The sequence below is a fragment of the Hevea brasiliensis genome, chromosome 9 (assembly GCF_030052815.1).
Source record: "Hevea brasiliensis isolate MT/VB/25A 57/8 chromosome 9, ASM3005281v1, whole genome shotgun sequence".
Classification (NCBI taxonomy): Eukaryota; Viridiplantae; Streptophyta; class Magnoliopsida; order Malpighiales; family Euphorbiaceae; genus Hevea; species Hevea brasiliensis.
The window spans coordinates 36,716,772-36,743,380 of record NC_079501.1 but is presented as its reverse complement, the minus strand read 5'-3'; the positions used below and the strand labels follow the sequence as shown (position 1 = coordinate 36,743,380).

The window sequence follows — 26,609 nt, the reverse complement described above, 5'->3', positions numbered from 1 at the left end:
TTCAACATATTCATACTTCAACATCACTTACTCTTGCTGCCCACAAATTGACATTAACATATATCATTAATAACCATATATTCACACACAAATTCATGCTATTAGGGGCTGCCAAACATGGCAGTTTGCTCAAGGCTTCAAGGTTCCATTTCACACCTTTAATCTAAACACTACATGTACATACTTATGCACAAACTTACTATAACTTTAATTTGAATCAATCAACCTTCATTTTCATTCATTAAAAGTAAAAATAACTCAAGCTCAACAAGGGTTCATGGCTGCCGAAAATGGACAAGTCCATTTCTCACTATTTCTTTTATTTCTCTTCACCAAAACACTCACCTCAACCTAAACACAAGCTTTACCAAAGCAAGGGAGGGATTTTGGACACTTACCACTTGAAAGCTTCCTTCAAACCTCACCAAATCTTGTTTTTCTTGCTGCCAATATCTTCCCTAAGGTGAGTATGCAAGCTTTAATGAAGGAAGGAAGTGGAAATGAGGGCTTGATGATGGAGAGAGAAAGCTCCATGCATGGTGGCCATGGAGGACTTTGAGAGGATTTACGGCAAGGTTTTCTCAAGGTTGAAGATGACCCAATTCTGCCCACTAATGCTTATTTTATGTAGTTTATAATATAGTTAGTGGAGCACTTATGAGTTGTTTAATGTTTAATTAGGTTAAGGTTCCTTTATTTACACATTTACCTCTTTTCTTTCACAATTTACATAATGTATCATAATTTAATTTTTCATGTCATTTCTAAGGTGTAATATCATTTATTTTTAATGGACATTGAGGTCAAAAGGCAACATTAGGTGTCAAATGACCAAAATACCCCACTTCGGGTTATATTCCCGATTTTTCAGTAACACCGATTTTTGTCTGTTTCTCGATTTTTCGTTTTTCTTTGTACTAATTTATTAATTTTTCTTTGATATTTCTAGTGTCAATTACATTTCAATAAATCTTTATTTATGTCTCAAAATTATATTCAGCGGTCACCCATCGCTGTGGTGCCGGCTCGTTTAACTTAGCATCATTTTCTCTCTTTTATTTTTGTTTGATTTTTCTTGTATTTTCTTTTTATCTATTTCATCATTATATGTCTGTTTACTATCACCGAAGTGTAGTTCCAGACATCCTGACTTACCTGGACTGTTATTTGACTACTGGAGCAACAGAACGTACAGAACACGTGCAATGGGGATGTTACAAGGATATACCTCAGCTGCCTTCTCTCTCCATCTCTGGGCATACTCTTTAAAGCTTTCCCTTTCTCTCTGTACTAGGTTCTAGAGGTCTCTCCTTGTGGGGGCAACGTCGCAGTTAAACTTATACTGCTTAAGGAAAGCATCGGCCAAATCTTTCCAGGAGCGTAGCTTGCTCCTATCCAGTTGTATGCACCATCGCAAAGCTGCCCCGGAGAGGCTTTCATGAAAGAATTGGATCAGAAGTTTGTCGTCTTCTATGAGGGCAGACATCTTAGCTATGTAAGTGGCCAAATGAATGCGGGGGTCTGAATTCCCGGTATACTTGTCAGAGTCCGAAACTTTGAACTTGGGTGGTACCACTACATCTGGTACTAATCTCAGTGACGATACATCTACTGAGCCATAAATATTCAGACCCTCCACAGCTCTTAATCTTTCCTCCAGAGAAGATAACTTCTCATTTTCTCTTACTCTATTTTCTCCTCCTATTACATGAGATATTCCCCCGGTTGGGAAATAAGGGGCAGGGTGAACTGGAGAGATTGGTATGGAAGGGTGCAATTCGGCGTTTGAGACAACTGGATAATAAGGGAAAGGTAAGTCATTATTTAGGAGGGCTGGATGGACAGTGATTGTCGGATCCAGAATAGGAGGTTGAAAAGTGAAAGAAGTTGAAGCTTGATGGGAGTCAACCATTGTAGGGAGTGGGGGAGGTAGTGGCTGATTTGGTTCTGATGTAGGTCTATTTTGGGATATCTCCTTCATCAATTTCATTAGCTCTGAGACTTGGTCTCTTAATTTTGAAACTTGTCCCTGTAGGTTCTGCACTTGTTCCTGGTCTTCCATTATCTTCTTCGCTCGAAACCTTGTTAAGTACACTTGTCTTGGTTCAACTACTTGCTTAGTCAGGTTTTCTTTGCTTGGAGTAATGTTGATTTCCTATAGGAAGAATTGTTAAATTAGTTTTAAATTATATTAGAGTTGAAGATCCTAATTAGATAAAGGATACGGTGGCAAATAACTGCCAAAAATGGAGTCTGCAGAAAGATAATTGTGTCAACTCTATCATGGCATCGTTCGATAGTCCAACAGTGAATGACCGGATCGTATGTGTGTCTATGATACTTGTTCATATGAAAAATTCGTCTTTTCGCACAACCCTAATGAGGATAGTTCCTACGGGTGTTACACTATTCATTTATATTTTGCTAAATAATGGGTCAAGATGATTCATTAATCAAATAGTTCATACATAGCGTCCTTTACAATTGCCTAGGCTCAGGGAGACTCTTTAAAATACAATGACATCTTTTGAGGTACTCATAGAGTCTTTCTTCTTGTCTGGAGGGGTTGAATGTCTTCAAGGCATACTCAGATTTTAGCAGGAGCTCATGTTTCCCTTGTGCTATCATTCTTTCTAGCTGGTCAACATTTTCTCTTAGCTCTTGATAAAGGGTTGCTTGCCTTTCTTTTTCTTTTCTTTCTTTAGCACACTCTTTCAAAATGTCATTGATAAGCTGTGCCTGCTCCTTTAGTTCAAGCTTCTTCTTTTTGCTTTCTTGTTTATACTCATCCGTGAGTATCTCCTGGTATTCCATTTTCTCTTGCAATTTGCCATTCTGAACTCTTGCCTCTCTTATTGCACCTTGAAGGGAGGTCTTTTTTTTCTCCCACCGTGTTTCTTGTTTCTCAAATACTGCCTTTTCTGTCATCGCTTCTTCCCTGAGCCTTTTTACCTCCTTTTTCAGGATTTGCTGTCAGTCTTCCAACTACCTTATCCGTTCTTGTAGTTGTTGATTTTCGGCGTTCGAACTTTGTAGAGAGCTGACCAACTTAGTGCTAACTTCTTTTGAAACAACTTCCCGATAAGGCGTGCTCCCTTTATTTTCTGCTGGTTCGAAAACTGGATATCCTTAATCTCTGTTTGTTCTCCATCTGAGATAATCTTCCATGGTGCTTGGCCCTTTAGGTGACCGTTCAATCATGGTGACCCTCTCATAGGATTTATGAAACGCTTTCAGTTCTTCCTCTCCGCCAAGTTCATGGTAGAAATGAGCTTGATGAAGTTCTTCAACATTGGGCGTGAATTGGGTTGAACCAAATTGCCTCATTACCAAAGCTGGGATGTAACTTGTGTATCCGGTCACTCCAATCAAAGGCATCGAATGATTATTCCCTGTATTGAACAAAATAGGCTGACCCAAAGTCCATAACTTCCTCCAGCAGTAGTTGTGACTGTTGAAGCTTAGAATCTGCTCTTGCCATTATAGCTCATTCTTTGGACTTATTGCCAATCAAGCCATTTTTTCGATAACCGGCTGGTTAGGATACCAAGTTAACCCCTTAGTTTCCAAAGGACAGATGTGGCTGAGGGTCCAAAGATGTAGCAATTAGGAATAACACTTGATAGATCCCTTGCCTTGTTGTTAGCAATAGGTTAGAGTCAAAAGGGTCTCCGCAAGGATTACAGGTATTGAGTTGACATTTTGCTTCTCTACTGCCCAAAACATTTCTATGACGCTGTGAGTTATAACTCCCAAAGGTCCGGGAAATAAGATCAAGCCGTAAATTCCCAAAGCTGGTATCAACGAAGCCTATTCCCATTGCTTGTTTTGAATGTGCAGATCCAAATGCTTCTTGACGTACGTCCAATACCACCCATGTGTGCTTCCCTTGATAGTTTCCTTTGCCTTTGCTTCCTCTACAGAGATTTCGAGTATATGCGCGAACCATTTCCAAGTTTGTCTATGCTCGAGGTGTAGGTAAATCCGATTTTGCACCACATAAGGGATTCTAGCAGTGCTTGATATTCTTCCATAGTGGGAGTTGTATCAACATCGTTGAAGGAAAACACCCCATACTTCGGATTCCAAGTTGATAGCATGGCGTTTAACGCCGAAACTTGTACTCTGACCCGTATCAAGGTTGCAATCCTTCCATACTTTTTCTCAAACTTTGCCTTGATGTGATCAGGAAGTGATTTCCAATTGGTGGATAGATCTTCAAGACCGGTCATTCTAACTTTAACCTTGCTTGGATCCAATGGAGGTAATAGGCCAATGTTTGCCCCTGTGCCATCAATCTAAGGGGACTCTAAACTATGAAGCTGTTTAGACCATTGTCTAGCATTACGTTCCTGCCTTGGAACTCTTTCAGTTGACTGACTCGATGATGCCATATTAAAGTTTCCGTTTATCCTTTTATAGACTCCAATTTATAATGCCTACGTAGAAAACTCGTTAGCAGAATAAATTAAGGTAACTTTGAATTATACTGTTAGCATGGTGATATCTATACACCTATCAAAGTAGGAAGGTGTTTAGATCATCTTAACAGTATGATTCAAAATTACCCTCAAGTCATTTAAAAATTGAAAATACAAACAGAATAAGGTGAAAGCAAGTATGTCCCTTTTGTCCTAAGATAAGGAGAGTCCTAGTACCGGGTGAGTCCTATCTAATTGGATAGTTCTATCTTATGAGGGAGTTCGCTATGGTTTCCAACTACTGTGATAGTTTAGCTCAAGGTCTAATTTTCTAAAGCCACAGGTTCCCAAATTGTCTCTACTGTAAACAGCAAAGCCCCATCCTACCACCATGATACTAACAGGAGAATTCCATAGGTATCACAGTAGATGGAACGAGTTCTAATCTGAGCAGAAGCCTTCACAGATACTAACAGGGTAAAACCCACAGGTACCGCTACATGACTCCCTCCTACTTCCTAAAAGGGTAAGAAAGCTCAGGTATAGGGCTAAAGTGTGTGAGGAAAATGTGTAAGTAATCAGTGTGTGAACGGACATATTTACCTCTTCCCTTTATAGGAAGGGGGGGGGGAGTTTTTTCTTTTTTTATACGAAAGTTGCTGCAGCAAATAAAACAATCAAAATAAGCAAAAATGGTTAGAAAGAATAATAACAATCAATATATCAAGATTTTCGAATTTTGTAAGTTAAACCCCCCTAATTATTGTTTTAATTTATATGAGCATAAAATTAAATCTGTTTTTGGACCTCTAAACCAGGGTATGAAGCATCCCTAGTGGAGTTGCCAAGCTGTCGCAAGGATTTTTGCTGTCGCCTAGACGAGTTCTCACTGAAGTGGGAAAAGTGAGGAGTCGCCACTTTAATTTTGATGGAAATTAAAGAAAACCATTTGTAAAAATAAGAAAACCATTTTGAAAACAGAGATTCTAGGTTCGGGGTCTGTATATGGGTGGGGAAGGCATTAGGCAGCCCACCTCGTCCCTCAATGAGGGTAAGAAAATTTAATGTTATGCTCTTCATAAATTAAAATAGATAATTAGGGGGTTGGAATGGTGATGATGTTAATCCTTTGTGTGAATAAAAGGAATATTTAATATTTCACTTGTTTTGGGCTGCCTAAGAACACGAGTTCATGAGATTACCCTTCAGTGAATAGGTGTTGTATAATGGGTCTTTGTTGGGGTTAATTCGGATATTGAGGTTGTGATTTTTTTAGTTTGGATTAATGCTAAGAGAATTCGGGTAAGAACTCTCTCCCGATCTCTTGATGTATTAATTTAAGTGGGAGATGTAGGATAATAACTCTCCTCTGATCTCCACGTATTTTATTAAGATTTTAGCCGAGAATTCGGGTAAGAACTCCTCCCTGATCTCGTAGTGTATTCTATTTAAAATTTAAGCGGAAGATTTTGGATAAGAACTCTCCCCCGATCTCTTAGTGTTGAGAATCTTAATTGAGAACTCGGGTAAGAACTCTCCCCCGGTCTTTTAGTGTTGAGAATCTTAATTGAGAACTCGGGTAAAAACTCTCCCCCGGTCTCTTATTGTTGAGAATCTTAATTGAGAACTCGGGTAAAAACTCTCCCCCGGTCTCTTTAATTTATTGTGTTTAAATTGAGCTCGGATAAGAACTCTCCCCTAATCTTTTAATATATTATGTTTAAAAATTAAACCGAGCTCAGGTAAGGACTCTCCCCCGAACTCCTAATGTGTTTGCGTTAAAAATTAAACTGAGTTTGGGTAAGAACTCTCCCCTGAACTCTTAATATGTTTATTAGAATGGAGTTTTGTAAGAACTTGGAACTAAGGATTTTGGTAAAGGGTCCTTCTTGACCCCTTTTTTGGGAATGAGGTACCGAGGACACAAGAGACTCGTGTACAATTTTTCCTAGCCTACAAGACCTTATAACTAGATAGTGGATGAAAAACCAAACTCCTTACCGATCTTTTGCATGGTCACTTTATCCGAACTCTTTGGTCCGATCTCTTTGAGCTGCTCGCTCGGGATCCGAGCTTATTTTGATTCCCGATCTATTATATCATCACCTGGGCTCGTTCCATGGCCTGATCTCTAGACTTATTTGTTTAATATAATTCTGTTCCCCATCCTATTCAGCCCTTTTGCTATACCTATTTTCCTTTATCATTTTTTTTTATTCAGTCCCAAAAACTCTTGTTAAGATATTCTTACCTATACTCTTCAGCGTATTTACGAGCCGCTGAGGACTCGAACATCTACTCTTGACGGACATGAAAACTAAATGACAATAAATGAAATTTACAAATGAAATAAAAGAAGACACTAGAAATAACTAATGGCCTAGGTAATCTATCTTGAGATGTAGTGCGACTGGATATAAAAGAAATTTTAAAAGAAAGCTGGAGAAAACAAAATGAGGATATTTGACAAAATAACAGTTTATATGCTTACCTATAGGAAGTTGAGGAGACAAATGAGTTAACTCCAGTATCCATAAGTCTTGTAGACGTGAAAGTTGACGGCAGAAGGACTCGAACTTGCCCAACGTAATGGGAATGGGTCGGAACGAAGTTGAGCATGGAGAGTAATATACTGATGCTAGAATGATGGGAATGAAACTAAACGAAAATGGCTTTACAGAGTAATGAACAGGCACTGAAAATGAAAATTTCAGGGTTCAGAGCTCTTTTGATGAAGATACTTAAGAAAACTGGTTTCTAAAGTTTCTCAACGTTACAAAAGCTCAGAATGGCAAGTAGCAAGACTGAATCAAATTTCAAAGGCTTTCCACTATAAACACCACCAACTTTTTTTTGTCCGCTCATCCCCTCTATAGTATTGCTTGCAGGTATTTATAGGGAACGGGTGCCCATAATGAAGGGTCAGGATTTTGCCAGGGGGAGACGGAGGGTTTAGATTCAAAAGGACATAATCTGATGTCTGAGAATTAAAGAGAATCAAAATGGAGGGCCGGGATCCAGTTCAGAATATCCGTCCTTTCTCTTCTTAATCCAATGACTAGGGGTCTTGCCTTACAAAATGGATCCAAAGGCTGGGAATAAAGAGCGTCGAACCTATCATCTGCTTTTTGATTCGAGGGCTCCGGATTCATCCTTACGATCAAGATTAACGGTGGAGATCGAAATGTACAAGACTGCTTTAACTATTTTGGCGTCTGGCGGCTAGGTGGACGTTCTTGCAATTGAAATGTGTGGTGAGGATCTGATCACGCCTGCCATGCTTTAACTAACTCCAATCTGATGATGAAGAGAGTTAGTTGAAAGTTTGGACTGGGAGTTACTTAATCCTTCTGCACTTTCCGATCTCTATAGGTCGCCTCCTGCTTTATCATGACCATCCCCTTTTCTGATCTCTGTCTCTTGCATCGGGTCCCCTCTTATTTCCCTATCTCTCTCATTCTAGATCTTTCCTCTTTATCTAACCCGCATCGGTCAACGCAATAAATTCTTCAGTTATCGATGCATTCACTTCGGGTTCTATACATAATAAATGCCAAGGCCCTATATATATATGCATCAATGGGAAATCCCCTTCACACTTCTCTTTTCTTCTTTCAGTTTGTTCTTAATGCTCCATTTCTCCAATTCTAGCTTCTCCGGTGATAATTCTGGCTATGGTGGCCGTTTTTATCTTTTTCCGACCATTTTCTTCGCCTCTCGCCTGAAAATCTATGACCCTGGTGATCTAAGAGCTAAGAGAATGTCATCTAATGACAGTGAGGGAACCAGACTAATTTACCGATCTAGATCGAAAGTGACAATCATGTCAATCTCGAATCGGTCCACCAGTACAATCAGTAGGCCGATCTTGGGCAAGAGGACTGGTAATTTCAATCTTAATGTCGGTGATTGCCTCTTAAAGTTAATTTGGCTTCCGACCATACCGGGTTTCCCGACGGCAGCTTGGTTCTGATAGATGACATCGGTGATGACTCTGCTCAATATCATGAGAGTCACAGTCAACCTATCTGAGCTGCACCTCTATCCAATACTTGTGGCGGGCTTTCTGATCAAACACATCTTTTGATTTAGCCACAAGACTAGGCTTTGACATAGGCCAGCATACGGAGTAGTCTTAAACTAGGTAGGATGTAGTGCTGATCTTTAGAGATTGCCCAAATGATGTAATCCAATCTTTAGAGATCGTCCCAATGATGTAATCTGATCTTTTGAGATCGCCCAAATGATATAATCCGATCTTTTGGAAATGAAATGAAATTATTGTTTAAATATTTGTTTTATCATTGCATTAGTTATTTTCTAATCTTTGATATGTGTATATGATCTCTGATATGTGTATCCGATCTGATCCCTAAATGAATTGCCATTAACCAATAAGTGGTTTTGAAAGTTTGTTCAATCCGATGACCTTGGCTAACCAATCTCATTTATTCGATTTTTATTATGTTTCGGGAACCTTCTTGCAACGTGTCAAGGAAGCGACCAGTTCCACTAACCGATGCATCACTTGGGACTTCATGAGCATTTAATGCTCAGACAGGTATAAATAGGGGAGAGGTGAGTCAGTCATTTTCTTATGTCATTTTCAGAACTTCTCTAGCAATCTCAGCATTTTTTCTCATTTTCTCAAGTTTTCAGGCATCGATTACATCCCGATAAGGGTTTTGATTCTTTTCTTGGTTAACTTCTTTTTATTTTTTCCAAAAAATGAGCGGTGCTGAGGGTCAGAGAGCTACAAGCCTACCTTCCGTCCATATTTCGTGGACCTAGGAAGAAGGCGAGGTGATTAGATCAGGCAGTCGAACTAGCACGGCCATCATATTGGTTACTGGTCCAGCTACCAAACCTAGGCGAGGAACCCCTTCGAGGAGGGAAAACCTACCAGTTGATGAGCTGTCATCCCTTTTGTGGGAAACCGATCTCCAATCCATAAGTCAGGAGTACAATCTGCAGATCGACTCCTTTGAACTGATCAAATGCCATGGCGACCTTCGGGCTGATCACTTCTTTGATGAAGGCGATCTCATCATAGTATACAAAGAGTAGCTGAAGGACAAACTCTGTTTTCCTTTGGATGAATTTTACAAGGCCGTCTTAAAGTTTCATCATATCTCGGTAGCTCAAGTGCATCCGAACTCCTAGTGGACTTTAGTAGCCTTCAGGGGCCTGCAGCTAAAGTTTTTGCTGAGCTGCATAGGCTTGCCCGAAGGAAGGATGACGAATTCTAGTTCTTTCAAGAAAAGCCGAACTGCTCGCTTTTTACCGATCTCCCTTTTTCACTAAAGAACTGGAAGGATCAATTTTTCATCCTTAGGACTAAGGATCGAAATGGTTTTGAAGGGATCCCACGCAATTGGAGTTATTTGGTCCCCCAACTCCCCAAGAAACTCACCTTAAATAAGGACGAAGATGCCATGGTGAAAGAGTTAAAGACTCAAGCGTCCACCCACAAATTCTTATGCTTAGATGCGGTTATGGCCAAACTGAAGTGGTGGATGATGCGGCTGATCATCGATGAAGACTACGAGCTTTAGCTCTCTAACCTCGGTTCTGGTACATTCCTGATCTCTAGTCTCTCAATCTTAGCGAACTCACTGACTTTTACTTTGTGCAGGTATGGCGGGTGGTGAGGCTTCTAGAGAGAGCTGCAAGCGAAAGAGATAGGTGTCCCGGAAGGTAAGAGCGATGAAGGAGGCCAATATTACTGCTGCTCAAACACCTCGCTAAGATTTGGTAGAAGTACCAAGCTCCCCTCCCCGACCTCAGGAACAGCAGGTCTCAGAAGTAGAAGCCGTCGTTCCTCCTCCTCAACAAATTGAATGTCTGTCTCCTCCACCTCCTCCGATCTCTTCCAATATGGAAGGGGAGCCTTCTGGCCCCACTGTTAGGATACTTTCCCGAGGAGCTCAACTCCTCATCAAATCACTAGAAAGGAACCACTCCACTCGAGGGAATCTTGGCCTAGCCAAGGTCATGGGAGCCTCCATCTGCTTCCAAGAAGATCGGAATAGGTTAGCAGAGGAAAGCATTGACGATATTTTGACTAAGACAATGAGTTTGGGCTTGGAGGCTATTACAAATCAACATGTAATCCGAGAGAAAGCCCACGCCTTAAGGAGGGAGATTCTTAAGGCAGTCCAGGATGCCTCAGCTGCACAGGCTCAACTCTCCTCTGCCAATGACTACATCGCTAGATTGGAAGATCGGATGAAGCGTTGCGAAGAGAAGATAGCTGAAGTGGAGCAGGAACTTGAAGTCTCCCAAGCTGGTCGATCTGCAAATCTTGCTCATTTCGCTGAGGAACTTCGAGCGAAGGAGGAGGAGCATCGAGCTAAGGAGGAGGAGCTCCAGGCCAAGGAAGAGGAAAGCACAACAAAAGAGGCTGGGGCATATGTGAACGCCCATAATGACCTCCTGGCCAAGCTAAGAAAGCGTTATCCTGAGGAGGACTTCTCCTGGATGAATCAGCTCATTCCAGAGGCCGAAGAGGAGAGCGACGAGGAGCCTGAGAGAGAGGGAGAGGATCAGAGAGCTGATAATGTACCTGGGGAGCAGACTGGGGGAGATCCTCCTGCTGAATGACTTGTATATATTTTTTTTATTTTGAAATGAATTGGAATCCCTTTTTTTGTTCAATTTCTTGATGAGATCGGAAAGCGTCCAAATTGTCTAAGTACTTAATTGATTGAACGTAGTTGAATATTAAACTTAAAAGCGACGTGAACATGAGATCGAACTAAGTCATGACCAAATATTGGGTGAAACTTTAGAACATTAGAATTGCAAAGATTTGACATTGACTTGAACTTTTAAGATCGGAATCATTATTAGACCAGATAGAAACCTTAACTTCATTTTAAGGAATATCTGGGGCATTCAAGTGAGAGGCTCGATCATAACATTAGCCAAATGAAGTTCTACAATATTTGTACAGAGAGATCGGGAAACATTGGTAGGCAAGATTGGATGGTCCGGAGACCTAATATTGTCTCAAACTCATCTGACAAAGGCCATGAGATCGAAAAACAATCTAACTTAAGCGTGAGATTGGTTTCTTCCAGGGATGAGCAATTGGTGAGTTCGAAAAAGCTATTTGTGATTGGGGACATCGGTTGAGAGCAGTCAATAAAGTTAAAGGTTTAAAAGTTCCTTGACTTCGGGGGGTTGGCCAAAATATGGTGTCTACACATACAAATAGATAATTAATTTTAAAAATTTGGTGCCTGGCGTATACAACAGCACAGAGGATGCATATAGGGTTATGGATTCCTACAAACAGGCTAGGGTGGAGTTACAGCATGTTTTGGGGCCTGTGCCTAGACAATGGATGACTAACTATGTACTCTCTCATATTGAAGGGCTATCTTGGGCACAATTTGTGGAGCTATTTATAAATAGATTTATGCTAGAGAGCTTCAGGGACCACAAATAATAGGCCTTTGACGCTTTGAGATAGAATGAGAGATTAGTAGATGAGTATGCATCTGAGTTTCTAGAACTGAGTAGATATGCTCCAATTGTTGTGGCTACTGCAAATGTGAAAGTGAAGAGATTTTTGAAAGGACTGGACAAAAGATATGCAAACTTGGCTATGCTGTCAAACTAGCCTTTTGATGTGGTAGTAGATAAGGCCCAACAAATAGAAATTAGCTACACAAGTGATGATAAAGGTAGATTAAAAAAAAAAGTTGAAGGATCATCTGGTGTGCCCTATATAAGTACAATAGGTGGTGACAAAACTAGAGGCAATAAGAAAAGGGGCCTTAGACACAGATTTAAGGGGTTCAGATTAGGATATGGCTCTAATAGTGGGCAAAGCTCAAATTACAGTAGTTCAGGGTCTGGTTCGGGATCCTCTTTTACACCATGTACTCAATGTGGACGAGTACATTCAGGACTTTGCTTGATGAGTATAGTAGGATGCTTCAGATGTGGCTAGCTAAGTCACTTTGCTAGGGAATGGCTTATGTTTAGTGAGCATCAGATGGGGTCCCAGGGTTTTGTAGCTAATGTACCCCGCCAGTTACTCCCTGATACTTCTAACATGGCGGGTAGCCAATTTAGTGGCTAGCAGGGCTATAGACATGGAGGACGCAATTTTGGAGGCAGATCTGGTGGAAGAAGCTAGTTTTAGGTTTCTACATCTCATGGTAGAGGACAGGCTTAGGTTTTTACCTTGACACATTAGGATTTTCAAGCTCCAAATGCAATAGTAATAGGTATTCTCACAGTCTTTTCTTTTGAGGCACGTGTTTTAATAGACCCAGGTGCTACACACTTGTTTGTTTCCCCTATGTTTGCTTTGAGATTGGGTAGAAATTCTATGGCTTTAGAGGATCCCCTATCTGTAGCCACTCCTCTTAGTGATGCTATAGACGTAACTATGGTTTTTTCGGACAATCCAATGGTAGTAGAAGGAAAGATCCTTCCGACAGATTTAGTTCCTTACTGATGATGGACTTTGATGTGATTTTGAGCATAGATTGATTGTCAACTCATTATGCCACACTAGACTATAGAAACAAAAGAATGTACTTCCACATTTCTAGGGTAGAAGAGTTTAGCTTTGATAGTGACAAGAGTGTAGCTCCATACAATCTAGTGTCAGCCATAAGTGCAAAAAGATGTTGAGGCATAGTTATCAAGGTTATTTGGCACTAGTGAGGGACACATTTGTTGAAGGTACTAATGTGAAAAATGTACCTATTGTCAAGAAATTTATGGATGTGTTTTCTTAAGGAGCTTTCGGGGTTGCCACCAGATAGGGAGATTGAATTCTACATAGATATTGTGTCGGGTACAAACCTCATTTCTATGCCACCCTACAAGATGGCACCAGCAGAGCTAAAATAATTGAAGGAGCAGCTGTAAGAGCTTCTGGACAAGGGTTTCATCCAGCTAAGTACTTCACCTTAGGGTGCTCCCATTTTGCTTGTGAGGAAGAAAGATAGGTCATTGAAGTTATTTATCGACTACAGACAGTTGAACAAGGTGAGAATTAAGAATAAATATCTACTCCTTTGGATTGATGACCTATTTGATCAGCTACAAAGGGCAAGGTACTTCTCAAAAATAGACTTACGGTCAGCTATCATTAGCTGAGGATAAGGAGTGAGGATGTGCTAAAAACAACATTCAGGACTAGGTATGGTCATTATGAGTTCTTGGAGATATCTTTTGGACTCATTAATGCACCAGCAACCTTTATGGATCTAATGAACAGGGTGTTTAGGCCATTCCTAGATTGCTTTGTCATTATTTTCATAGATGACATTTTGGTGCATTCCAAAATTGAAGAAGAACATGCTTGGCATTTAAGGATAGTGTTGCAGACCTTAAGGAAGCATCAACTGTATGCTAAGTTTTTGAAGTGTGAGTTTTGGCTTGTGAGTATTTCATTCTTGGGACATGTGGTCTCTAGTGAAGGTATTCAGGTGAATCCTAAGAAAATTGAAACAGTAGCTGATTGGCTTAGGCCTACCACAATCATCTAGGTGCATAGTTTTCTAAGCCTAGCAGGTTATTATAGGCAATTTTGTATAAAACTTCTCCAGGATAGCAGCTCTTTTAACACGGTTGACTCAAAAGAATGTCCCATTCTTCTAGTCAGATGAGTGTGAGGAAAGCTTCTAGAAGCTTAAGGACTGTTTAACTACAGTTCCTGTATTGACTTTTCTTGTGAGTGGAAAAGGATATACAGTATACTGTGATGCATCTAGAGTTGGATTGGGGTGTGTTTTGATACAACATGGTAAAGTAGTGGCTTATGCTTCAAGGCAGTTAAAGAGGCATGAACAAAACTATCCCACTCATGATTTAAAAGTGGCGACTATAATCTTTGCACTAAAAATTTGGAGGCACTATATGTATGGTGAAATGCACGAGATATATACGGACCATAAAAAGCTTAAAGTATATCTTTCAACAAAGAGATTTAAATTTGAAACAAAGGAGATAGATAGAGCTTCTGAAGGATTATGACTGCACCATCTAGTATCACCCTGGTAAAGCTAATGGTATGGTAGATACTTTGAGTAGGAAGTCTTCTGGTTGTTTGGCATATATAACAACAGAGAGGAGACCATTGATACAAGAGTTGCATGAGCTGATGGATCAGGGTTTGATTTTAGATATAACTGCTTTGGGTTCACTTTTAGCCCATTTTAGAGTAGGATTGGATCTGTGAGATAGAATTAGAGTTTCTCAGTACAGGGACCCATAGTTAATGCGGATCGTGGAAAGGGTACAGCAGGGAGAAGATTATGAGTTTGGGTTTGATGGAGATGGTACCCTTATGTAAGGCTCCAAGGTATGTGTGCCAGATGTGGACAACCTAAGAAATGAGATTATGTAAGAGGCACACTATACACCTTACAGTGTTCACTCAAGATCTAGAAAGAGGTACCATGATATGAATGATAGGTACTGGTGGAATGGTATAAAAAAAGACATAGCAGACTTTATGTCTAAGTGCATAACTTGTTAGAAGTAAAGTTAAAGCATCAGAAGCCATCAGGAAAGTTGTAGGAGATTCCCATTCCACGGTGGAAGTGGGAAATGATCACTATAGACTTTGTGATTGGGTTGCCTCGTACTACCCAAGGGTATAATTCCATATGGGTGATTATGGACCATTTGACCAAGTCAACTCACTTTTTACCTGTACGAACCACTTATTCTATTGCTTAGTATGCAAGGTTGTACATCTGTGAGATAGTCAGATTACACGGATTCCTACTTCTATAATATCTGATAGAGGGCTCCAGTTCACTTATTGGCTCTGGAGGAAACTTTAAGAAGCACTTAGCACATAGCTGAATTTTAGTACAGCTTTTCACTCATAGACAGATGTGCAGTCTGAAAAAATAATACAAACATTGAAAGATATGCTTCGCATGTGTGTCATGAATTTTGGAGGTCAGTAGGATGACCAGCTACCATTGGTGGAGTTTGCTTATAATAACAACTATCATTCCAGTATTGGAATGGCACCCTATGAGGCATTATATGGTAGAAAGTGTAGATCCCCTCTGTATTGGACAGAAGTTGGAGAGGTGAGAGTATATGATTCAGATCTGGTGCAGTACACTTTAGAGATGGTTCCTTTGATCAGAGAACATTTAAATACAGCTTTCAGCAGGTAGAAGAGTTATGCAAATCTGAGGCAAAAAAGATGCAGAATTTGTAGTGGGTGGTCATGTGTTCTTAAAGGTCTCTCCTATAAAAGGGGTTATGATATTTGAAAATAAAGGCAAGTTGGCACCCCGTTACATAGGACCTTTTGAGATCACAGATATAGTAGGAGCAATTACCTAACGATTAGAGTTGCCACCAAACCTTTCTCATGTCCACCCAGTGTTCTATATTTCTATGCTTAGGAAGTATGTTCCCAACCCTTCTCATGTGCTACAACCAGATATAGTGGAATTAAATAAGAATTTGACCTTTGAGGAGCAGTCAGTAGCCATAATAAACTATCAAATGAGACAGCTTCAATCAAAATAGATCCCTATAGTTAAAGTTCTGTGGAGGTATGCACCTGGGAGTCAGAGCGGGATATGCGTAGTAAGTACCCATATTTATTCAATATGTAATTCAGTGTTATTGTGCAGCCTTGTGTAAAATTTGAGAATGAATTCTCTGTAAAGAGGGAACAATGTAACATACTAAATTTTTAAATAATTATTTTATATGTAAACTTTGATATTTTAATGTATTAAATATTATGGTATTTAATTTGAATTCTCTGGGTTTTCAAAATCAGGTTTTTATTTTTTAAGATAATTAATTTTAATGATTTTTAAAAATTAATTTAAAGACCACGTGACAAGTTTAAAAATATATTTGCACTCCATAAATTTTTTTTTGATTTTTTGTAATTTTTGCGAAATTTTTGGGCCTCGTTTGGGGTTTCAAGATTGAGCAAAAATTAAATTTCAAGTATCTTGAATCGAACCAGTCGAATCGAATCGATTCGGATCAGACCGGCCAAATCAAACTGGCCTTTTTTTTTTTCTCCCTTTCCCTTTTCTCTCGTTGCAAGTTCTTTTTCTCTCTCTCCTCCCTCCCCCACCGCCGACCAACCCTTCCCCCTCCTTCCTCCTTTACCGACACCCCTCTGGCCAACCTCCCTGCCACCACTGCTCCTCCAACCAGCCTAAAAATATGCCCAAACTTCCTCCCTTCTCAAGCCTAACTTCTTGACTTCCCTTGTCGATTCTGGCGAATTCGATAATCAATTTGACCGGGTCTAGTCCCCATTGTGTTCTACTCCTCGAGAGCTTTCTATAGACACCAATTTTACTAATTTTCATCAGGTGATTTATATGAATTAAGCTTGAAAAGTTTTAGCCCTTTTTGACTTTTGGGCTAGATTTCTCCCAAACCGTGAACCCTACTGTAATTCTGAGACCACCAGCATGCTTCACTAGTTGAGAGCTTCGCAATGACACTTATTTGAAAATTTTCTAACATAAAAAATTTGGTGGGTCCCACAACTTGCCAGTGATGTTTAGTCTTTTTAATTAAATAAAAATTATATTCTAACTCCTAGTGTTATGAGTTTCAAGTAGGTATTTTCATTTCAAGGAAATTCTATCTGTGATTGGGACTATATTTTTGGGCCAGACAGGCAGGCTGCCAAACCCACTTTGGAAGTGGGTCAATATTACAGTGCTTCTCACCATTTTCAGGTGACCCGGACACGTTCTAAGTGTCAGAATTGGTATAGGAAAACCTGAACTCTAATTTTCCCTTTTTGCCTAATGCTAGGTTTAGAATAAAATTCATAAAATATTTGTGGGTAGCCAGAAGATTATAATTCTTTTTACAATAGTAAAATAGCATTACTAAGGACTGCAGGGCATGATTACAGAATTTTTGGGGTTGGTTTGGATAGTTTTTGCAAAATATAAATTTTAAGCTTAATAATTGAATTATATAGTTATATGAGTTTTGACTGATTTGGCAGGCCTAGGAGGGGTAGTATGTTGTTGTTGTTATTTTGTGAGCCTGAGGCCATCAGATTATGAAGTGTTGTTCGAGTTGTCTTACAAGTTGGGTAGGTTCTAGGTACGGGAGAAACTCTACCGGATTTTCGGCATAAATATAGGATGTCTTTAACTCTTTAAACTCTTATTTTATTTTAATATCGATAAATTTAGGAATATAATTATTTAAGTGATCCGAGTCAACATTCCTCCTCTTCTCAGCCATCTTAGTGGTCTTCGGTTAATTTATGAGTAGATATTGATTTTATTTATAATTTTAATATTAATAATTTGTATACAAGGCAAGCTTATGCATTCACATATATGTATATATATATTTAGTTATATGCTAGGCATGATCTTTTGTTGCATATCTTATTGAACTTGTCTGTGGATATCGCCTTAAGGTGATTTAGAGCAGTGTGTGTATTAGCTTGTGTATGGTATGGATGTGGACTTAGGTAGGACAGTAGTCGCGGTTGAAGCTTGACTCACTGGGACCCGATCCTTATATATGGATAAGTCAGGGTGAATACGGCTTTGAATTGATCTCATTAACCCCCACACTTGGATTACTAAGAGAAAGTCCAGCTTGAATTGACCTCACTAGCAGATATTGAAAGTGAGAGAGCTGTATAGGGGATTAGCTCTCATATATATATATATTGATTGATATGAAACATGAGTGTGTGAGTCCTCCAAATTATCTTTTGTGCGAATATTATTTGAATTGTTTGAAACTATGTGAATATGTTACATTTCATACACAAAAATGCATTAAGTTTAAATAGCTATAGAAATCGTATTTAAAATCAATATCTTACTCTATGAGTCGAATGCTCAGCCCTATTCAACTATTTTCCTCAAGTAACAGGTGGACTTATTGAGAATAAGCTGTTTTCTTTTCTCGCAGGTCTAACCAGAAAAATTTACTTGTGCTTTTATTATCTTTGTTTCAATTCTAAAACTCTGCATATACCAGTAGCGTATTATTTTTATTCGGGTTTGTAATAACTTAGCTTTCTGGAGTTGTAAACTTAATTATGAGAGATTTCTTAAATGTATATGATAGTTATTTATGCGGATGGAGAGAGCTGAGCTCCCAATTGTTTATTTATTTATTTTGAGGATTGTGAGGGTGAGCTGAGTTTCCCATATTATTGTTTTATTTATTTATGGGTCGAGTGAGTAATGCTCTCCTTTGGATAGTCTAATTTATAATTGAAATATATCCGTTTATTTTCTGAAAATTGGACTATATTCATGGGTTTTATGGTTAGGCTATAAATAGTTAAGCTTACTACGGGTTTTGGGAGCCTTATGCTGTCCCAAGTCCTAGTATCGGTCCGGCTCAGAAATCCGGTCATGACACCACTATTTTTTTTAAGTAAATATTAGAAATTAATTTATGTATTCAGCCTTTATTTTTAGTTATGGCTTATCTAATTTTTTGGCTTGGTCGGCGATAAAATTGATGAGAGGAAATTAAGATTTCAAGATTTTGATTTATTTTTCGAGGAAATAGAAATCTGGTAACTTTACTCTGATAAGGGAGGTTACGGAAGGTTTGCTTTTATTGTAAAATTGCAAAATTGCTGAATAGGTTCTTGATTGCAAAATTGCTGAATAGGTTCTCGTTTGTTTGGGAAAAATCCGAGGATGAAAATCTCAATTTGTTTATTGAAAGAGATGGCATGAGAAGAATTGACTGATTAAATCATATTGAATCAAAATTATTTTGATATAATCCGATTTAGTTAAGCCTCTTTAGTTCGATTTGAAACCAAACTATCATATTGCACACCTCTATTTTTGTAAAAAAGTAAAAAAATCTCTTTGATGTATTTTAACCTCAAACAAAAAAATGCGAAGAAAGGGAAAATTCCTTTCCTTTTAGCTTCTACCATTAGAAAAATTACAATATTTCTCAATCAACCTCGCCTAGCCTACATCCTCCTTTTTTGTTTTTTTTTTTTTCTTTTTTACTCGTGCTTTCCAGCAGTCATCTATGGAAGCAAAGATTCTTAGAGCTCATCATGTGAATCTTCATCTTCAGCTGATCCACCACCTGGGGGTCCACCAGATCTCTGATATACAGCAGTGATGATTGGGTTGCAAACAGCTTCAACTTCCTTGAGCTTCTCTTCATAGTCTTCTTTCTCAGCACTCTGGTTATCATCGAGCCACTCAAGGGCTTCTTTCACAGAGGTTTCAATTTTCTCCTTTTCATCAGCCTCAAGTTTGTCAGCAAGCTTGTCATTGTCATTAATTTGGTTCTTCATGTTATACACATAGGTCTCTAGACTGTTACGAGCATCAATCTTTTCCTTCACCTTCCTGTCCTCCTCAGCAAACTCTTCTGCCTCACGAACCATTCGCTCAATTTCCTCTTGGCTCAGACGACCCTTATCATTTGTAATGGTAATCTTCTCAGATTTACCGGTGCCCTTGTCTTCAGCCTTGACATTTAGGATACCATTGGCATCAACTTCAAATGTAACCTCAATTTGAGGGGTTCCCCTGTTTAATCAAAGAATCAAAGGATGTCAATTCCCAGCAATGTTGAGGTGAACTTGTTCAAGAAAATTATCTAAGGATGGAAACATACCTTGGGGCTGGAGGAATGCCAGTCAGATCGAATTTCCCAAGCAGTCTGCAATCCTTTGTGAGACTCCTTTCACCTTCAAAGACCTGATATCAAAGCAGAAGCAACTAAGTTAATATTCAAGGATACAACCCCCAAAAAAAAAAAAAAAAAGAAGCAAATATAACAGTAACTGTACCTGAATGGAAACAGTGGTCTGCTGATCCTGGTAAGTAGTGAAAACTTGAGATTTCTTGGTTGGGATAACAGTGTTCCTTGGAATCAACTTGGTCATCACCCCACCCACTGTTTCAATACCCAAGGTGAGAGGAGCCACATCCAGAAGAAGAATATCTGCATCCATTATGTGACAGGGCTATCGTCAGCCATAGTTCAACATTGCAGTCTCCACAAAAACACAACACCATTTTCACAAGCCACGCCATTATCATGCATGACTAAATGGGAATCACCAAGCACTTACCTTTGGTTTCATCACCACCCTCTCCACTCAAGATGCCACCTTGAACAGCAGCACCATAAGCAACAGCCTCATCAGGGTTCACACCCTTGTTAGGCTCCTTTCCATCAAAGTAATCCTTGAGGAGCTGTTGAACCTTTGGAATTCTAGTGCTGCCGCCAACAAGAACAATCTCATCAATCTTGTTCTTCTCTATTCCAGCATCTTCCATGGCCTTCTTCACAGGTCCCATGGTCTTTCTGAACAAATCATTGTTCAATTCTTCAAAGCGAGCTCTTGTGAGTGGTTCAGAGAAGTCCACTCCATCAAAAAGTGATTCAATCTCCACTCTGACTTGGTGCTGGCTGCTAAGAGCTCTCTTGGCTCTCTCACATTCCCTCCTGAGCTTTCCAAGGGCCCTGTTGTCCTTGCTGATATCCTTTCCATGCTTCTTCTTGATCAATTTAATGAAGTACTCCATAACCCTCTGATCAAAGTCCTCACCTGCAAGAAAATAAACAATAAGAATACATTCATAACATCTGAAAATGATAGCAGTGCGATTATAAAGCATGCACAACCTAGTGATAACAGTGAAAAAGAAAAGCAACTGGAAGAATGCATAGAAAATTCTCACCTCCCAAATGTGTGTCTCCATTTGTTGAGAGAACCTCAAAAACACCATTATCAATTGTCAAGATACTGACATCGAATGTTCCACCACCAAGATCGAAGACAAGAATGTTCTTCTCGCCACCTTTCTTATCCAAACCATAAGCAATGGCAGCAGCAGTTGGTTCATTAATAATTCTTGCCACATTTAGTCCGGCAATAACACCAGCATCCTTGGTAGCCTGCCTCTGGGCATCATTGAAGTAAGCTGTGCATAATGAACAGGAAGACCATATTAGTAAAACTGACAGAGAATTGAATACGGCTTTTCTTAACTGGGAACATTTGAACATAGCTTTACTAACCAGGAACAGTGACCACAGCGTCCTTGATTTTCTTCCCAAGGAATGCCTCAGCCGTTTCCTTCATCTTAGTCAGAATCATAGCGCTGATCTCTTCAGGACTGAAGACCTTGGTCTCTCCCTCCCTAATCTTAACCTGGATGTAAGGCTTTCCATCCTTATTCACAATCTTATATGGAACCATCTTCATGTCCCTTTGGACCTCCTTGTCTTCAAACCTATAAAAAGAGAGGTCATTATAAGCATACAACTCAGCACTCCCCCATAAACCTCCAATAAACATAAACATAGATTAATAAACTGAGTAGAATGCATTACTTTCTTCCAATAAGTCTCTTGACATCGAAGATGGTCCTTTCAGGATTGACAGCTGCCTGGTTCTTTGCAGCCTCACCGATTAGCCTCTCACTGTCAGTGAAAGCAACCCATGATGGGGTAATGCGGTTTCCTTGGTCATTTGCTATAATTTCAACATGACCGTTCTTATAAACACCAACACAAGAATACGTGGTGCCAAGATCTATCCCAATGACTGTTCCCAACTTGGTGGCTTCTTCTTTTGCAATGGAAATTGCAAAGAGACATCCTAAAATGCAGATTTAACTACGTTAAAACGGGACAAATTCCAACAATTCTGAACTGAAAACTACTAACTCAAGTGGCATAATCAGTGAAACTAAATTAAAAAAATAAATAAATAAAGACACAGAAGCTAACATGGAAAGCGAAAAGGTAACACAAACAAGGCAACAACTATCAGCGTAGAAGACGACAATCAAGAGGTCAATACACATGATGTCTCTAGATCCACAACTACGAGTTAAGTCAAACGCACAATAACCACTTGTTAGGTTTATTTCTATGACTACTTTGTATTTTACTCGGTAACTATAGAATTTCTCACTAGTATAGCTTGTATCTCAATAAAGCGATGGGTTACCATAATCATTTCTTAATTCATAGATCATCATTTCCTTGAAGCAGAGAAGAATACTACAATACAAACATTTCCACCATAAACAACAAAATCCAAAAAGATCTAAAGCATCACTGAACCGACCAATAGCTGACAATAATAATCTAAACACTGAAATCAAGCCGATCTATGACGGTTTTTTTCTCTAAAATGATCAAACAAATCAACGAAAATGAAAAAACAAAACGGAAAAATTAAAAATCACATCTGTGATCTCAAGAAGTAATGCTCACCGAAGAAGATGATTGCTGATACGACCAATCCACAAGCTCTCCACGAGCCAGCCATCGATAACAACTCTTCTTTCTCCTTCCTTCCTTCGCTCTCGTTTCCTTTTCTCTCTTCAAGTGGGGTGTTTCAACGTTTTAAAGCTATTTTTAATGGTGCGCTACTCTGCAGAATCCCGCGGGAGAGGCCTTAGCTTCTTATAAATGGGAAAGTTCTGTTAATCAGGCGGAAGGAAGTGAAGGGAACATGTCATCTGAGATGACGTGGACCAATAAATTTTCGAAGTGAAAACGTTCAGCCAATTAAATTGGCTCTCGTGTTGCGAGAAACGTGGCAGTTTATCATTGGACACATCTACGTGTCAGCCTTTTTTTTTTGAATTTTAATATTTGTCATTTAATGATGGGCTAGTGTTGCCAGACTGAGCCCAATACCAATCAATGATTTAGGCTCTTCTGAAGCCCAAATACTAACTACGCTCCGCATTACTCCGGAAGCTTCTAGAGCTGATGGAGTATTTGGGCTTTACTGAAGCGTAATTATTTATTTTTTATATTAAAAAAATTAAGAGGGTTAATTAATAGTGAAAATTATTATTTAATTTTTATATTTTAATAAAATTAATTATTTAATCTATAAATTTTAAAAAATATATTATTTAATTTTTATATTTTTATTATGTAAAATATATAGTCCCTCCTTTAATTTTCTCATTATTCATATTATTTAAATTATCATTTAGTCTTTTTATTTTTAAAAAATTAATTAGTTGATTTATGTATTTTAAAAAACATTACTACTTACTCTTTTTATTTTAGTGAAACTAATTAATTAGTTTATGTATTTTAAAAAATATTTTTTTTTGATAAAAATAGAAATTTGGTTATATGAAAACTAAATCTAAATTTAATTTTTTTTAAATGTTCAGTTTCTTAGACATTATTTGTGTTTCCTCTAATTTGAAATAATTTTTCTTGATTACTTAGAAATTTAAGGAAAATGATTAACTTTTTAGTATAAAAAGTTTGTACAATTTTTTTCAGTAAATAAAAACAAATAGAAAATAATGAGAGAATGGTGTGAGTGTAGAGGAGAAGAAACATGGAGAAAGAGAAATAAGGGGATCAGATTATGGTAGCTTAGGTATAAGAAATAATTATGAAACTAAATAGTTAATGGAATCAAATTATAAAGATTGATAATGTGTTTTTCCAAAATATAAGAACTAACTAATTAGTTTTATTAAAATAGAATAATTAAAAAATAATTTGACTAGTATTGACTAACAGAAAACTTGATGGAAATAATAAACAATTTAACAGAAACAAAATATATAAACTAAATATGTGTTTTTTAAATTATAAGAATCAAATAATTAATTTTATTAAAATATAGGAACTAAATAATAATTTATCCTAATTAATGTTCAATGTAATCAAATTTTACAACTTAAATATGAATCTTATTTAGTAAATATAGAATTCTAACTATCACATTCCATAAAAAAGTGTGGTATTACCATACATGGCTGCTATATTAATTGAATTTATCTAATAATGTGTGTTGTATCACTTGCATTTTTGTTCAACCTATTATAATTATTCAACTATATAGTATTAATTAAAACATGACCTGTGTCATGCATCCTAGGGCAACTTAAAGATCTCCCCATAAGATTTACTTATGATTCCATAACCTACAAAACGTTACATCGTCATAAACATGGGGAGAGTCAGTTGGTCATCTAACATTCATCAATGCACCAATAACAAATTATGCAATTATGTAATATCTTTGTATTCCAGCTGCAAGGAGTCGTCCATCCAACCTACAAGGAGTGGTCTATTCGATCACTAAGAACCTGAAAGCCGAGCATGAAGAGGTTGGCCTCCGATCTAGAAGAAGTCATCCATTCAAGCTTCAAAGAGTCGTCCATCTGATGTAACGCCCTCATTTTAGGTAGTCCATACATTTTACTGTTCTGATGACTAACGTTTGTTTGGACAGCCAAGATGGCTGGAACTACACTTAAACTAAAGTGAGGAGTCATAAGATGGTTAAATAAAGACCAAGAAAAGTTAAGGAAAAATACAAGAAATGAAGTGCAGAAAGGTTAAAGGAGCCAGAAGTCATGGCCATGGGTGGCCCTAACGGGAAGTGACTGTGAATACAGTTGCTAACCCCGGACTAGTGGTAAACCCTGTGAAGATAAATATTTAGGATTTAACTGGAGAATTTATGAGGTTTATATGACAATAAAATGCAAAGAAAATACAAGAAAAATTAAGTCGATCGGTACAGACAATTATAACTCGTTAAACCCAACGAAGGATATTTTGGTCACTTCACCCTCAGTGTTAAATTTTGACCTAAATGTCAATCAAAATGAGAAAGAATAAAACCTTAAAAATAAATTAAAATCATGAATTATGTAGTGGAAAAGGGAAAAGAAAAGGAAAAAGAAAGAAATAAAAATATAAATAAATAATGACATAAGCATGATGTTAAAATGACATCATTAAAAATTATACCCAATAGAAATTAGACAACCATATATAAAGGAGACAAATTAAATTAAATGAATAAAAAATTGATCATCTTCTTCCTCCCAAAGCCCTTAGCTGAACCACCTTGTTGGAATGCTCCACCATTTTTAAGCTTCAAAACTTGATTTCCCTCCCTTTTTCACTCCAAAACTCATACTTTTCTTAACTAAAATTTACTCCTACACTTTGAGAAACTTGTTGGCAGCCAAGAATTAAAGAAAAATTTTAAGTTTAGCAAGTCAAAGAAGTGGTCCATCAAGGATAGTGCACTATCTATACTTCCCTTCTTCTCTACGTATGATTAGCATGTTAAACTAAGTTAGAATTTCATGAAATTAAAAAGAATACCATGAGTATATGAAACCCTAAATTTTGGCAACCATGGGAGTAGAAATATTTTGATAGTTTTAAGTATTTTAAACTTATTAGTGATGGCATGTGATCAGTATAAATAAGTTAGAATATGAATTACATGTGTTATGCATGAGTTGTGAAAATTAAAGTTAGGGTTTTGACTTAATTTGGGAATTTTGTGTTGTGGCTTGCAATTGTTGTTGTTGAGGTTGATTGTTGATTATTTGAAGTGCCATAAATGTGATTGAAGTTTTGGAGTTAGGTGAAATTAAGAAATTTGGAGTGTTGTTTTCATGCAGGAATTCTGGATCTTGAGCCCAGTGTACTTTCATGGCCATAAGTAGAATTATGTTACTCCAATTGGTGTGAGGCTAATTGGAGATGAAACCTAGGACAATTTTCCACATTTTTCATGTAGAGATCCTATCCTAAAACTGAACCTAACATGACCTAAAGTTAGCTTGAATCTGGGTAACCATATGTTGGATTATGAAAAATGACTATATGAACAGTAAATGTTCAAATGGCCATAACTCACTCTAGAAAGGTCAGATGACCTGAATCTTAAACCATTGGAAAGGTTAGAAATAGGAGCACATTTTTCATGAAGAACACAAAGCCCAGTTCTGATTTCAACCCAACCAAAGTGCTAGAATAAGTTAGGTTAACAATTCTGACCAGAACCAAATTGACCTGAATTTATGGACTTTGACCTACCCAACCAGTTTTGGAAAAAATGTTATAACTTGGCCACAAAACTGCAAATTTAGTGAAACAAAATCCAAAATCTCTGTAAGACTTAGAACTACAATTTTGGTGTTTTGACCAAAACCCAGAACCTAATGGAACTTGGCCAAATTGTTAGAAAAAGTCAGCCACCCAAATCCTGAAATTGAACTAAATAGCCACTTGACCCCATAATAGTCTTTATATCATATCTCCCACTAGGAGACTCCAATTGGGATGAGACAAACTGTTTTGAAAACCTAAGAAATAGAACTCTAACTTTGATTTAGGAACTTTCCTCAAATTTCGAGTGTAAGGACCCTAAAATGG

General features: G+C 38.0%; 1 protein-coding gene across 1 annotated transcript; it reads right to left on the bottom strand.

The window, feature by feature from the left end:
* Window positions 1-19,296: 19,296 nt before the first annotated feature.
* On the bottom strand, window positions 19,297-22,839 carry LOC110639503 (luminal-binding protein 5). The gene is made up of 8 exons (XM_021790497.2): window positions 22,659-22,839; window positions 21,768-22,035; window positions 21,453-21,667; window positions 21,113-21,355; window positions 20,500-20,979; window positions 20,215-20,369; window positions 20,040-20,122; window positions 19,297-19,951 (listed from the first exon to the last, which is right to left on the bottom strand). Exons 1-8 carry the CDS (start codon window positions 22,711-22,713, stop codon window positions 19,456-19,458), a joined length of 1,995 nt encoding a protein of 664 aa, XP_021646189.2. The 5' UTR covers window positions 22,714-22,839; the 3' UTR covers window positions 19,297-19,455.
* Between the last annotated feature and the right edge of the window lie 3,770 nt (window positions 22,840-26,609).